We start from the raw sequence: 15,139 nt of genomic DNA, 5'->3' as shown, positions 1-15,139 counted from the left end.
GTTCCTCCTGCGTGAAACTGATTGAGTATTATTTTTTTACCTTTCTGATTTAAAATTGAGTTAAATTATAAGGATCTATTAATTAATTAAAGGTGAGCAGTGTGTTAGGTTGTATTATAGTTTATTTTTTGGAGATTTTATTTTTGGCTTCAGCTATTTGTGTGTATTTTTTTATATTAATAAAATTGACTTTTTTGGCCAAAAAATTAATATTATTTCCTAAATTTTTATTTTTTCGGGGTATTTTTGAACGGAAGGTAAATGGGCTTGGCCTTCATACCTATAGAACACGAGAAAAGTGGGCCGACCCCAAACATATGGAATGGAACCATTCTGCGGCGACCATACATGGACGGTGAAGGAACGACGTAGCTTTGATTCCCTCTTTCACCGTTAATTCCCCTCCAATGGCTCCCCTCTTGTAACGATCTCCTCTCAAGATTTGAATCTCTGCCTATACTATTTCTACTTCGCTGTAATTCTTCCTTACCCAGTTTCGAATCTGTGTCTGTCGTCTTAATTGCAACAACGTTGATTCGCAATTATTCAATAACTTTTGGTAAGACTAATTGAATGATATATGTTTTCTCTGATTTGTGTTTTTTTTGCTCCCCTTGTTCCTTGTTTTATTGCTTTTGAGTTTGCGCTTCCTTAATGTATATCTATTCAATTTCTGGCATTTGGCAGAAATTGGTTTCAATGGCGCAAGCGCCGAATCCACGTAATGGCGAGTCAAGCACGCCATTGATGGTAAGTCGTAAACTTCCTTATAATCCATATCCGCGAAGTCTTAATTTTCCTCCCTTTTACGCTACTCTGTAATTTTTGGAATCAATTTTCTTTAAATGATTGGTTGTTTATATTTTAATGAAGTGAGATGGTTCGAGATGGGTGTCCTAATTATAAGAATACCAATAAGGTTTAGCTTTTTACACGTACAATGTTCTACCGCTAGTCATTTACATGCAGGGCGATAATTATGATGGGATTATTCCTCAGTTGTTTACGTCTGTACCAGCTCTGAATGAAGCTGCTTCTTATTTAGCACAAACAACATCCTACTTTACCCGTTGTTTTTCTGATTATTCAGGTTGGTTTGGTTTATTCAACTTGCATATGATATAGCTTATACAATTTCTTCTTTAAAAATTTTATGTTTAGAATTTTGCAGCCAATCACTCTTAACCATCTTTGAAGCTGGATTGATTATTGAGACTTTTTTGTATGAGAGAAAAGTGAATATTCTTGAGTGCATCTGCTTTCATATAACTGACGGAAATGTATGTTAGTAGTCCCTCTGGTCCTTAGAATTTTGCAGCCAATCAATCTTAACCATCTTTGAAGCTGGATTGATTATTGAGACTTTTTTGTATGAGAGAAAAGTGAATATTCTTGAGTGCATCTGCTTTCATATAACTGACGGAATGTATGTTAGTAGTCCTCTGGTCCTAAATGTAGGAGCTAGTTGAGTTGAGGGGTTTGCTTATGCAGTGAACGTAAGACCTCAATCTACTTGGTCTTCCAAATTTATAATTTTTTCCCAAATTATCCTTACTATTTGCTCATATTAAAAGGGGTTTCAATCAATGGGCTTAATGTCCAATAAAAATGGTTAGAAGGAATATTTTAGGAAACTAACACACTTTTTGTACAAATAAATAAACTAGTCCCTTAAATTCTATAAATTAGCTATCCAGCTCTTCCATTTTGGGCCGAAGGGAGTAGTATTCTTTCTAGCTGTTGCTTCATACCTTCCAAATAGAAATTTAGAACTAATTATGTCGCTTCAGAAGTCCTGTCAACTTCATGATATGAAACTATAACTTTTTAGGCAAAGTCAGAGAGTGAGATTGCCAATTTAGAAACTTATTTTGGCCTTGAGGCCTTGCAGAAACTCAGTTTTTAGCAAGTTTTCCAATAGCCAGATCACATCAACCTGTTTATAATTTATTTGGCCCTTCAAGTTGTTTAGTTCTGGAATTCAATATGTTGAATCATCAGATGTGAAAGTTGTGGTTTTTTTTTTTCTTTTTTGGCTGCTTGAGACATAATTTTAATCAGTTCCAGGATATTTGTTGTCACATGTATTGTTGTTTCTTTTTCCTAGTTTTTGAAGTCTTCATGACTCCTGTGGTCCGGATGTAAAATTCAATAATGTTGATGAAATTTGATTTTAGTATATCTCTGGTAGACTAGCCAACCAGTGAATCCAAAGGACCTTCGACAAATGACCTAGTTCCAATCTCTTTATACACTTTTGAGGCTGTTGCTTTGCATTTGCTACTTTGGTTTTTTTACATCACCGATGCATTTGATTCATAATGTCTTTATTTCACACTTTTTTCATTGTGCTGAGCATTGAGTTATTGAATCTGATAACTTAAATTTTTTTCACTATTTACAGTAGAATACTCCCCTGGCGAATCCCAATCTGGCTTTTATGCTGAAGAGATGCAGAGGTTTTCTTCTGGAGTGACTGAGGCATCTTCTGCTACAGCTGCTGAGCAAATATATTCTGATGGAAACTGTTTAAGACATACTGAATCATCTAGTACAACTTCAGCACCTTCACATATGCAGGATGGAATCACAAGGACTTCTGCAGGAGATTCATCACAAAATTCTGGCACGCTCATAGTTTCAAGTCGTACTGGTCAAAGTGGCATTTCTATTTTCCAGAGGTAATGTCTGCTGTTTGCTAACTGCCTCTATTTGTGAGGTTGATAATAAAGATAAACCCTAAGAAAAATGATCTTTTGTGCAAAATTTAAGCTAGCATGTTCTGATGTGTTGTTAAATTGAAATTTGAATATAATTCTTCGATCAATAAGCTAGAATTGTTTCCTTCAGTTTAACCCAATATATAAGGTTCAAGAGTGCATTTTTCCTTTTTTGTGTGTGTGTAGGCGTGCATCCGTGTCTATTGTGTGTGTGTGTATCTGTGGGTCTGGGGAGTTTCTTTCACTTTGCACAAAGAAAAATGATGTTAAGAAAGGTTACGCAACTGCAAAGTCTGGGCAAGATGATTCATTTCTGCTATCATGCTGTGGTTTAATATTATGAAAAAAAGTGGATTGAGATAGAGCTGGTTTAGAATTTGCAGTTGAATTCTGCACAATTTCAACATGTGTTGTTGTTATCCTTTTTTTTTTTTTTTTTTTTAAAGTCACATCTTATTGTGTTGAGATGATGGGTGTGCATGTTAGTAGATAATATATTTTCGATTTTTAGTACATGGGTTCCTTGTTTTATGATGGATTGATGGAACCCATTCAAGTGATATGGACATCATTGATAACACCAACTATGAGTTTAAACACCTATAAGATAATTTTTTTTCCTAGTTATGATATTAATTAATAAGGAACAGAGTGATTTTGTAGGCCCATAACCATGATGGTGTCCCTCCCCTTCTCTCTCTGGGCAGGGTATCAGGGATGTGGCTATAAGGAGATGTTCGGCATGTATGGCCACCTGGAACATTAGAATCATCTGGATTTGTTTATTGTATTGATTATAAACCATTGGTTCACATTCTATGGTAACGGCTTTCAGTAACCATGGACCGCTGTACTTTGTCAACACAAAAGCCAGCTTCTCAAAGATGGGTTTAACCTGTCATATTGCAAAGATACACAGTGAGGTATATCCGTTAGAGTAATTTATGCAACATTAAATTAAATGATTAGAATGACTAACAAAAGTATATTTTTATTGTTACGTTATATGTATTTGTCTTTGTCTGTGTGTTATGTACTTGCTATTACTGAATGTTGATTGATCATTAATCAGGCTTCAGTCGAGAAAAATGCCAAAGAGATAAAAGAGTACATAGAGGAAATTTATTGGGGCTCCAACAAACGTGTTTTGCTTCTTGGGCATAGCAAGGGAGGAGTAGATGCAGCCGCCGCTTTATCATTGTATTGGTCTGACTTGAAAGATAAAGTTGCTGGATTGGCATTAGCACAAAGTCCCTATGGTGGTAGCCCTATAGCTTCGGACCTTTTGAGACCAGGACAGCTTGGGGACTATGTAAATTTACGGAAACTTACAGAGATTCTTATCTGTAGGATAATGAAGGTATGCTGAGTTACCTTTTCCTTTTCTTTTTTTTCCTTGTTCAGTTGTGTTGGATTATTTAGCAAAGATCTTGTCATTTATATATGATTTAGTAAATAAAACCAAGGATTTATTGCGGTAAATATTCCCGTAGTTGTAACCAGCTGATCATCTGATGCGGGACCAGTGGCCAAGAGACAGAGGGGGAGAGGGAAGGAGAAGGAGGATATAGAAGAATTAGTGGGGGAGAAGATGTAGAGACTCTGAAAATGCCTAAATTATCAAATTAAGCTTAACCTCGGTACAAGTGTTAGGGCTTCATTCCAAAAGATTAGGAGAGAATTATAGAAATAGAAGATAACAAAAGCAAGGGAAAAAGATAATTGAATTTAAAATAAAAGCAAGGAGATAGTATGTTATTCCTTTGTCCATCTATAATCCATCATTTACAGACAATTATTTAATTACTTAATGCTATTCTTCATTATGGTCTCTTCAAACAACTTATAGAAATGGAAGCATAAGGAAAAAGATCATACACGCACTTACCTCATATCTTCCGTTCTCATGTTTTCTTCTTGCTATTTTCCCTTCTATTCTTTCGGATCCTATTCTATCTTCGTTGCTTGGCCTAAGCTGCACCTCCTTTGAGTTCTCTTTTCTGGGTCAGTGAACAAGGCTTTGACACCATTTAGATAGAGAAAGAAATTAATGTGGCTAAATTAATTAGTGAGCATCTTAAACTGAACTCTAGTTTATAGACTGAATAAAGCGACGTATATGTAGTACATTCTATTAGTACTTGGAGTAATAATAACAGGTTCAATGATTTTGATTAAGAAGCGTATAGCAGTATGGTCAAGTGATGTTTATGCGGGCTTCTAGCTAGAGCTGGGAATCAGGGCCGGCCCGGCCCTCCAGGCCGGCCCTTCAGGGCTGGCGGGCTTAAAAGGGCCGGCCCTCCAGGGCTGAAATTTTAAAAATATCCCAATTTGCTAAGCCCGGCCCTTAAGCTACAGGGCCAGGGCCGGCCCGCGGGCTTTTGGCCCGTTTAAGAAAAAATACTATTTTTTATATTTATCATATTTTTTTTATAAAAATATAAAAATAAACCAATGAAATTATTAATAAAAGATATAAATATGAATAAAATTAAGTCACAAATATAAAATATTATCATATATAATATTCATCAACATCTAAGAACATCTAAAACATTCATTAACAAGATAACAACATCTAAAAGTTTTATCTATAATGCAATTGTGCAATAAATAAACACTATCATTAATCTTTTGAAACTTCATCATCACTATAATTAATTATTTTTCTTCATAAGTATGCTTTTCTTTCGTAACAAAAATATCAAGTTTTTCTTCTTTATAAGAATTTTATTTTTAAATTTTGCAATCTAACTATTATTTACTTTAATGTGAGAAACATTGTTGTTGAAACTCATGAATTTCTAATTCAAATTATAGAATCACAAGTTATATAAGTATAAAAATATTCTATTATCAAATATATATATAGTTTTAAAAATATCAACGCATATAATATAAATCAAATCATTATTAAAGTCCAAATTAACCCATTTTTAAAAATTTAATTGGATAAATTATTGTCTAAAACTAAATTTAATTTTAAAATGATAATAATAACTAAATATTTGAAATATTATTAACAATGTAAAAATTAATAACATTAATATTATATAAAAAAATTTTAAAAATAAAAAAATATAAAGGGCTTAAAAGGGCCGGCCCGCGGCCCTCCAGGGCCGGCCCTTTTAAGCCCTCGGCCCTCCAGGGCCAGCCCTCCAGGGCTTATTTCTCATTTTAAGAGAAAAATATCAAGCCCGGCCCTCATAATTTCAGGGCCTAAAAGGGCCGGCCCGACGGGCTCGGCCCGTTTTCCCGGCTCTACTTCTAGCGTTCCTTGTTGATTTACAAGGGCATTGGAAATCTCTATTGAGCAATTCTTGTTTAGTCTATAGACATTGCTATTGAGGATTCCTTGTCCTCGTTTGATGTATTTAGTTTCTCCCATCAAATAATTCCTTTTCTATTTTCAATCAGTTAATTGCTTTCTTCATTTGGTGTTTTTTTTTTCCCCAGTTTTTGATTGTTGCCTTACCCTGAAGATCCAATAGTAATATATATTAAAAAAGAAAAGAAAACCATCTCACCCTTGAACAAAAGGGTTAACATGAATTTCATTTAAGGCTGCTGGCTGTACCAAAATAGCATTGTTTCACTTTATGAGTTTGGTGTATGACAGTTATATGCTGACGTCTTATATAGTCATTTATTATGAATGTGTTTAAGAGTTATTTCTCGTAAAGACCAGTTGATTTGTGTATTGGTCTCATATACTGAGCATAATAATGTCATTATATGATTGAAGTCGCGTTTTAATTCAGTGTCATAGTTTTCTGCATATACTTAGTAGTGTGACATAAGCAGCTTGCTACACTTTCTCTTTCTGCAAGGTTACTATTTTCTTCCTTTTAAAAATGTTTGGATGTCTAAGCCTCTGAGGTTATGGAACTTTATTTCTTGTTGTGAAGGGTGACATGCGTGCTTTGGAAGACCTCACATATGAGAAGAGGAGGGAATTTTTGAAAGAGCACCATCTGCCAAAAGAGCTGCCTCTTGTTTCTCTTCACACTGAGGCTGGCATTTCTCCTGCAGTTTTAGCCACATTATCTCATGTTGCACATGCTGAACTCCCCATGATTACTCCTTTATCAGCAGGGGAACCTGCAAAACTCCCTGTGGTGATGCCTTTAGGAGCAGCAATGGCCGCTTGTGCCCAGCTGCTACAGTTGAGGTATGGCGAGAAGAGCGATGGGCTCGTGACTTGCCGAGATGCAGAAGTTCCAGGATCTGTGGTGGTACGGCCCGACCGAAAAGTGGACCATGCTTGGATGGTTTATTCTTCACCGAAAGATGACACTTCAGAAGGAGATGCAGCTCAGGTTTGTGAGGCTCTCTTGACGCTTCTTGTAGAAGTTGGGCAGAAAAAGAGGCATGAGATCGCAATGAAAGATGAATGAATCATGCGAATTAGGCTTCGCATTTCTTTCGTGTTGTTGTCCCTGTACATATATACATCCCTCCATACTCGCGATTTATTGTTTCCCTTAGTCTTGGCAAAAATCAATACGGATGATTTTTTTTCTTTCCCCTTTGGCATCAAATCTGCGATGCGGATCTTGTATAGGTGAAAATATACATTCAGATTATATAAAACTTATCCTTGCAAAAATCGAAGACTAATATTTCTTCATCTTTCTTTCTTTGGTTTTTTCGAAAAAACGTAATAAAATTGTTATTACTTGTTATTACTCTTTTTTCTAAAAAATAGAAGTTCTTTGTGTCTAGTTACAATTGCAAAAAGTTATTTTTATTTAATATTGCTTCTCAAAATAATCAAAAAAAATAATTTTTTCCATCTGATCATTTTAAAAAGATTAGACAAACATCTTAAAATTTCTCAAAAATGATTTAAAAAAATAATTTTATTTTTTAGTGCTTTCAACTTCCTACGCCAATAATGAGTGCCGTTGACATCTCACTTGGGCCCCAAAGAGTGAGGTGAGCTAAAATGAACCAATAACTTTCAATTACAAGAGTAACTATATAATATCCCTTTACACAAACTGTCTTCCGTGTATTTAAAGGGGGGAAAAACTATGCAAACAATTATAAATATCTATTATATGCAAGGAACAGAAAAGTGAATTAGATATTAAACCGGTTGAAGTAGTGATTCAAGGGTTAATGAGTCAAAGCAGAATTAATTCCGAGTCAAATCGGTTATATTAAAATAATATAATATAATTAAAAATAACAAAATATAATAACATGAACAACAAAATACAAGAAAATACGATAATTGTTTGATTGTAACAATAACAAAGTACAACAACATTGAGAATTAAAATAAATAATTATTAATACCAAAATCATCATTAAAATTCATTTAAATCTATAGTGACTAAGATATTAAGAGCTGAATGAATAAAAAGAGGACCAATAGCAACATAATCATCCAAACTGATTCACACTAGTTTTTACTAATTCACCCCTAGTTTAACCAGCTTGATATCGGTTTACTGGTTTTCTAATTGAACTAGCTGGTTCTGTCCGGATTTTATCCCTTGATTATATGATAAATTTAATTTTAATTATTAATATGATAATATAATTTTTGTATATTTATCTTAGCATTAAATTAATAATTTTATTGTTTTTAATATAAATTTAATTTCAAATATAACGAATTTTAAAATTTAAATTATAAATTATTTTTTATAGGGAAAAAAACTTAGGTGACAAAAACTTTGAATGTACCCCTTGAGAGTTGAGCATCTCTCGTTAAGTGTATTTTTTGTCAATAATATAAAATGGTCTTTTTATAGTGGTTGAAAGACATTTCTACATCAATTCCCTAATCAACGTAGAAATGGCTGATGTAGAAAGCGAAGGATTGTTTCAATTGTATGGACCATATACCTAATTATTATTGATTAGTTGATGGTGTAGTATAGTTGTCATAGTGTTGTTCTCTTGGTTATTGAGATGATTTATCTCACCCCTCTTGTTCCTTCTCTTCTATGTGCAAGTTCGAGTGTTAATTAAGGCATGAAACCATAAAATTAAGTCTCTGAATTTTTCAAACCTTTTGGATTAATTACTCGGTTTTGCATGTTGGTAGCACTTACATATATGTCATTACCACGTGTTTAATAATTAAGCTTTATCCATTGCTATTGTCTAAATTGTATAGATTTAGCACACACCTATGTGTTGGCTATTGTTGGTTTGAAATCTTGGTTTGCGATGATAGTTGGCATTTTGGGACAAAATGAAGTATACCGAACCTCACCCTTATGACTTCATCACTCTCCATGATTTACTCTTATGTTGTTGAATGTGATTGCTCAAGATTAGGTAATTTATTGTGTTGTGGAGGATCGTGGTTGTGGTTGCTAGTAAAAGGTCGGTGAGAATGGAAGAAGGAGAAGGAAGGAGGGGCAGAAAAGTCTAATGGTTCTATGGAATTGGGTTCCATAGGGTAAGGCATGGAACCTAGTTTCATCGATTTTGATGGAACTGAGTTCCATGGAAAAGCTGGTTTTCATATACCAAATACTTCAAAACATTGATTCCACTTCCACTTCCAATTCTCCAGCCTTAGTTCCAACGCACCAAATGGGGCATAGGAATGGGTTAGCTATTGTTGGTAGGAAATCTTGGTTTGCGACGACAGTTGGTATTCTGGGACAAAATGAAGTATAGCGAACCTCATCCTTATTGCTTCATCAGTCTCCATGATTTACTCTCATGTTGTTGAATGTGATTGCTCAAGATTAGGTAATGTATTGTGTTGTGTATGGACCCTTAAGGGTTAATTTTGTGTATGTTGCATATTTTTTAGGACCTCCTAGTAATTCTTTCAAAAATGTTTGTGCTAAATAAAAATTTGACTTTATTTATATAAGATAATTTTTATCATCCATTGTGTCAATAAACGTATAATAATAATCCAAACCAAATAATAATAATCATCATCATCATCGTCATTGTCGTCGTCATCATCTATAAAAAATCACAGTGGTACATATAACGAATATATAGGAAGTAGCAGTCAAAATGGGTGTAGTTGTATGTCATCTTTAGCTGTAAATTACAAGAAATAAAAAATGGTGATGCATACACCTTTTATTTTCAAAACAGGCAATTTTATCAAAATGCTGTAAACAGTAAAAATAAATACTCAAATGCTATACTGTGGGAACTATTATGCTACATTTCTTGAAAATACGTTCACCCCATGATACACTTTCACTCTGATGTTCTGTTGTTTAAAATCAAAAAAGGAATTCGAACTTTTCCGTTTTCATTTTTGGAAAACTTACAGCTAAGTACCCCATTTCTTTAGCTTCTGCTGCTGTGCGCCTGTGCTGTCTGTCCATGACTTTCGAATTTTGGAGAAATTACAATTGCTACCCGTCCCTCATATCTTCTACTACTTCATTTTCTTTTATCCTGCATATTCTTCTAAATAATATAAATATAAGTATATTTTTGTAGAAAAATAACTTTTTATATTGATACTTACATTGTGGAGAAAATATGTAAATAAATTGTATGTACCACTGTGATTTTTGTCCTTCAAATTACTTTGGTATTAGTCGTTGAAATTTAAAACCCATGATATTGGTCCCTCAAATTATATCCATTTCTGGTCATTGGTCCCTGGTAGCTTCAGGCCATCAAATTCGTTTGAGTTGGTGATAACTTTATTAACCTATGATGTGGCAATTGACTTAAGAGAATGAGCTAGACAATAGTTTGATAATGTGGCTTCCTAACATGTACATATAAGCAATGGGAAAAAAAAAAAAAAGAAATGCTGAGTTGAAAAGAAAAGAAACGGATGTGACAAGAGGAATAAAAAAGACAAACCACATCAGAAAAGAAAGGGGAAAAAGGATTAGGTCAAGAGTGAAGCGGATCCTCATTTGCCGAAGAACTGTGACGTGTTCATCATCGGAGGAATGTGATTTGCTGACGGCTAGTATTTTTGGTGAGTTTTGCTAGTTGAAAGGTGAGAATCTAAGCTTTACTTGCTAAGTCAGATGTCATATCATTAGGCTTTACTTGCGAAGTCAGATGCCACATCATAGGTTAATGGAGTTAGTGCCAACTCAAATGAATTTGATGGCCTAAAGGTACTAGGGATCAACAACTATAAATAAATATAATTTGAGGGGCCAATACCATGGGTTCTAAATTTCAGGGACCAACATCAAAATGGGCCAAAATTTGAGGGACCAAAATTTGTATTAACCCACAAATTAAATAAATATAAAATATTTATAAATTTTCTATAATAAATCCAAATCTACACATGTTTAGTTATAAAATATACACTTATCAATTTGATCGATGGTCTTATGAATGCTAAAGATGAAAATGGAAACAGATTGGACGCTTAACAAATCATTGATACTATTTTAATGTATTTGAATGCTGGTCATGAGCCTTCAGGTCACACAGCCACGTGGGCAACAGTTTACCTACAACAACACCCATAAATTTTCCAAAAATCAAGGTACCATGAATTCGCATTTCTAGTTCACAATATTGTACAGTTCAGGACAATTTGTGTTCAACTATGCTATTTTACAATTAAGCTCCATTGAATCCTAATTATATGCTCTTTTGCATAGACAAAGATGAAGGGGGTTATAACGTAATTTTAACTCAAAGATTTTAACTTGTTTTAATATATACATTGATTATTTGTATAGGTTGAGCAAGAAGAAATCATTAGAAGAAGGCCTCCAATACAAACAAGGTTGACACTCAAGGAAATTCGACAAATGGAATACCTTTCTAAGGTATATAAAACTCACACGCCCACTCATATGCATATATGATTTATCACTGCAAACCCAAAACTGACATAAGCATACACGATATATTTGTTTCCTATATTGTATGTATAGGTGATTGATGAAACTATGCGTTTGGTTACATTCTCATTGACTGTCTTCAGAGAGGCAAAATCAGATGTGAATATCAATAGTTGGTTCCCATCCTTGTGACTTAAATCATTTAGTTCTGACTTATCAATGGGCTTTTTTTTCGTTTTCGTTTTGCTACCGACTAATTTGGAATTGGATAGTCTACCTTGTTCCGAAAGGATGGAGAGCCCTTGCTTGGTTCAGGACTATTCATTATGATCCTAAGATATATCCGAATCCTATGGAATTCAATCCTTCAAGATGGGATGTGAGTTGCATATATAGATTTTCATCAAATGTTATATACTTCCTAGGAACATTCAATTACAATGGTATCTTTTAATCATTTATTTTACAATTGTATATTATAGAATTTTATACCAAAAGCTACGGAGTTTATGCCATTCGGAGTAAGAGGTAGATCGTGTCCCGGAAATGAGCTTGCAAAGTTAGAAATTATTGTGTTTCTTCATCACTTTATTCTCAATTATCGGTACGTATACAATTATAAGCTTGTGAATTGTAGGTTAAAATTATAAATAATTGTATAAACAATCAATTTTATATATAATTAATTAATGTCTTGAACAATTGAATCCGAAGAGCCCTGTGATGTACCTTCCACAACATACAAGGCCCGTTGATAACTGCATGGCTAGGGTTCATAAAATTTCCAAAGCATGATCAACATAGAGTGATTACGTTCAGGCATGGATCTATGATATCATGGTTAATGTTTTAATTGTGTGTTATGTCCCCATGTTGTTCTTTTATAATAAGTCTCAGGAAAATATATCCTAGGAGTCTATTATATAATGAATGTTATCATTTGTCTTATCTATAGCCCTTTGTTTTTCCTACTATCCTGGAGAGCCCTTGCTTGGTTCAGGACTATTCATTATGATCCTAAGATATATCCGAATCCTACGGAATTCAATCCTTCAGATGGGATGTGAGTTGCATATATAGATTTCATCAAATGTTATATACTTCCTAGGAACATTCAATTACAATGGTATCTTTTAATCATTTATTTTACAATTGTATATTATAGAATTTATACCAAAAGCTACGGAGTTTATGCCATTCGGAGTAAGAGGTAGATCGTGTCCCGGAAATGAGCTTGCAAAGTTAGAAATTATTGTGTTTCTTCATCACTTTATTCTCAATTATCGGTACGTATTACAATTATAAGCTTGTGAATTGTAGGTTAAAATTATAAATAATGTATATAAACAATCAATTTTATATATAATTATTAATGTCTTGGTTTGTATGGAAGGCTTGAACAATTGAATCCGAAGAGCCCTGTGATGTACCTTCCACAACATACAAGGCCCGTTGATAACTGCATGGCTAGGGTTCATAAAATTTCCAAAGCATGATCAACATAGAGTGATTACGTTCAGGCATGGATCTATGATATCATGGTTAATGTTTTAATTGTGTGTTATGTCCCCATGTTGTTCTTGATAGTCTACCTTGTTCCGAAAGGATGGAGAGCCCTTGCTTGGTTCAGGACTATTCATTATGATCCTAAGATATATCCGAATCCTACGGAATTCAATCCTTCCAGATGGGATGTGAGTTGCATATATAGATTTCATCAAATGTTATATACTTCCTAGGAACATTCAATTACAATGGTATCTTTTAATCATTTATTTTACAATTGTATATTATAGATTTTATACCAAAAGCTACGGAGTTTATGCCATTCGGAGTAAGAGGTAGATCGTGTCCCGGAAATGAGCTTGCAAAGTTAGAAATTATTGTGTTTCTTCATCACTTTCTTCTCAATTATCGGTACGTATACAATTATAAGCTTGTGAATTGTAGGTTAAAATTATAAATAATTGTATAAACAATCAATTTTATATATAATTAATTAATGTCTTGGTTTGTATGGAAGGCTTGAACAATTGAATCCGAAGAGCCCTGTGATGTACCTTCCACAACATACAAGGCCCGTTGATAACTGCATGGCTAGGGTTCATAAAATTTCCAAAGCATGATCAACATAGAGTGATTACGTTCAGGCATGGATCTATGATATCATGGTTAATGTTTTAATTGTGTGTTATGTCCCCATGTTGTTCTTTTATAATAAGTCTCAGGAAAATATATCCTAGGAGTCTATTATATAATGAATGTTATCATTTGTCTTATCTATAGCCCTTTGTTTTTCCTACTATCCTCTGTAGATCCACGTGCATTCTAAACTCTTTTGAATTTATGCTTTGATTATCAAATAAAAAGAATAATAATTAGGAAATTCTATCTTGCACATGTCATCATCTACTTTAAAAGTCCTTACACTGGGCAAGAGACTTGGCATACACTAAAAAATAAATTTGTTACATAATATGTTGCAATAACTAACCTAATGTGTTCTCAATAAAATTCAATGTCTTTAGTTAATTTTCAAAATGTCCATAAAGCCTCTCTTTTCATTTATCTTAATTCTTACACATGCGTATCAAACATAAAGCCTCTAAATAGCCCATTGAAGGATACACAGCCTTTCTTAATTATTAAAGATTCTATACCATGACTTTTTTCAGATTTGGTTAGATACCTAGTTATTGCTGTTACTTATAATTTGTAGATTTTAAATAAATTTCTTTGAAAAAAATGTAACTTTGGTCGAGTCATTTAACAAGAAGCCAAATTGAAGGCTAAGATTCTATCTGATAAATGGGAAATATGATTGCTTAGTTGAGAATTAAGCATGCTAAATTGAAGGACAAAAAATGTAGGCCTGATGAGTCTTGGAAGCCAATCTTCATCGCCAAAAGTTTCTTTTTCTAAGACTCATTTAAGCCCTATGTTTTTCATCCTTCAGATTACCATTCTTAATTCTCAGCTAATTAATAAGCAATAGCACTTCTAATTTATCATATAGAATCTTAACCTCGGCCTTTAGTTTGGCTTTGTTCTCAACCACGACCTTCTCCTGTGATCATAATTAGCCATGCAAAATGCAGTTCATAATTTCAAAATGGACTTGAACTTTCTTCTATTCAGTTTCATTGAATAAGAACCTTCCTCCATGCCATCCGAAGCATAAGGTAGGACAAAGCCATGTTCCATTTTAACACGACGAAGAATTAGGGTTCATTTGGGTTAATGGTAGAAAAAAGACCTATTTTCACTTGTGTTTTTGAAAACTTAAGATTGGGTAAAAGTTATATTATATAATATAATTTAAATTTGAATTGACTTTTGTTAGTTTGTAAAATTAGAGTTATTTGATTAATAATAAAAAATGAAAATTTATAAATTTACATAATACTCCCTCTGGTTCAAAATAAAATAACTAAATCACTCAACTCAAAAATCAGTTAAAATTAGTAAATACAATAAATATATAAAAAATGTAACTTATTTTCTTAAAATACCCTTTTATGAGAGAGAGTAAGTGAGAGAGAAAAGAGAATAAATGGAAAAAGAGATAAGAAAGAACAAGTGAAAAATAGAGATGAGAGAGAACATAATTAATTAGGAGTAAAAATTTAAAAAAGAAGAAGAAAGAATTAA

The 15,139-nt window shown here is 33.4% G+C and overlaps 2 protein-coding genes across 2 annotated transcripts; both read left to right on the top strand.

Moving 5' to 3' along the window:
* The first annotated feature begins 376 nt into the window (after positions 1 to 376).
* Positions 377 to 7,329, top strand: LOC114754263 (uncharacterized). The gene is made up of 7 exons (XM_028943049.1): positions 377 to 559; positions 688 to 750; positions 970 to 1,090; positions 2,405 to 2,682; positions 3,524 to 3,643; positions 3,793 to 4,080; positions 6,629 to 7,329. Exons 2-7 carry the CDS (start codon positions 700 to 702, stop codon positions 7,115 to 7,117), a joined length of 1,347 nt encoding a protein of 448 aa, XP_028798882.1. The 5' UTR covers positions 377 to 559; positions 688 to 699; the 3' UTR covers positions 7,118 to 7,329.
* A 1,859-nt stretch (positions 7,330 to 9,188) lies between these two features.
* LOC114754262 (ent-kaurenoic acid oxidase 1-like) lies at positions 9,189 to 12,984 on the top strand. Its single transcript, XM_028943048.1, has 6 exons — positions 9,189 to 9,359; positions 11,384 to 11,473; positions 11,582 to 11,660; positions 11,761 to 11,867; positions 11,971 to 12,092; positions 12,882 to 12,984. Exons 1-6 carry the CDS (start codon positions 9,189 to 9,191, stop codon positions 12,982 to 12,984), a joined length of 672 nt encoding a protein of 223 aa, XP_028798881.1.
* The last annotated feature ends 2,155 nt before the right edge of the window (positions 12,985 to 15,139 follow it).

The sequence above is a fragment of the Neltuma alba genome, unplaced genomic scaffold (assembly GCF_004799145.2).
Source record: "Neltuma alba isolate B1F8T4 unplaced genomic scaffold, ASM479914v2 tig00010126_pilon, whole genome shotgun sequence".
NCBI lineage: Eukaryota > Viridiplantae > Streptophyta > Magnoliopsida > Fabales > Fabaceae > Neltuma > Neltuma alba.
The sequence above is the reverse complement of the archived record's forward strand: the minus strand, read 5'-3'. Positions and strand labels throughout refer to the sequence as shown.

Excerpts from the sequence above, each read along its gene's own strand:
- LOC114754263 (XM_028943049.1), top strand. The coding sequence starts at position 700 with ATGGCGCAAGCGCCGAATCCACGTAATGGCGAGTCAAGCACGCCATTG. Across the intron at positions 751-969 it reads AGTCAAGCACGCCATTGATG|GGCGATAATTATGATGGGAT; the intron begins GTAAGTCGTAAA and ends ATTTACATGCAG. Across the intron at positions 3,644-3,792 it reads TTGCAAAGATACACAGTGAG|GCTTCAGTCGAGAAAAATGC; the intron begins GTATATCCGTTA and ends ATCATTAATCAG.
- LOC114754262 (XM_028943048.1), top strand. The coding sequence starts at position 9,189 with ATGGAAAAGCTGGTTTTCATATACCAAATACTTCAAAACATTGATTCC. Across the intron at positions 11,474-11,581 it reads AAATGGAATACCTTTCTAAG|GTGATTGATGAAACTATGCG; the intron begins GTATATAAAACT and ends TTGTATGTATAG. Across the intron at positions 11,661-11,760 it reads ATCAGATGTGAATATCAATA|TCTACCTTGTTCCGAAAGGA; the intron begins GTTGGTTCCCAT and ends GGAATTGGATAG.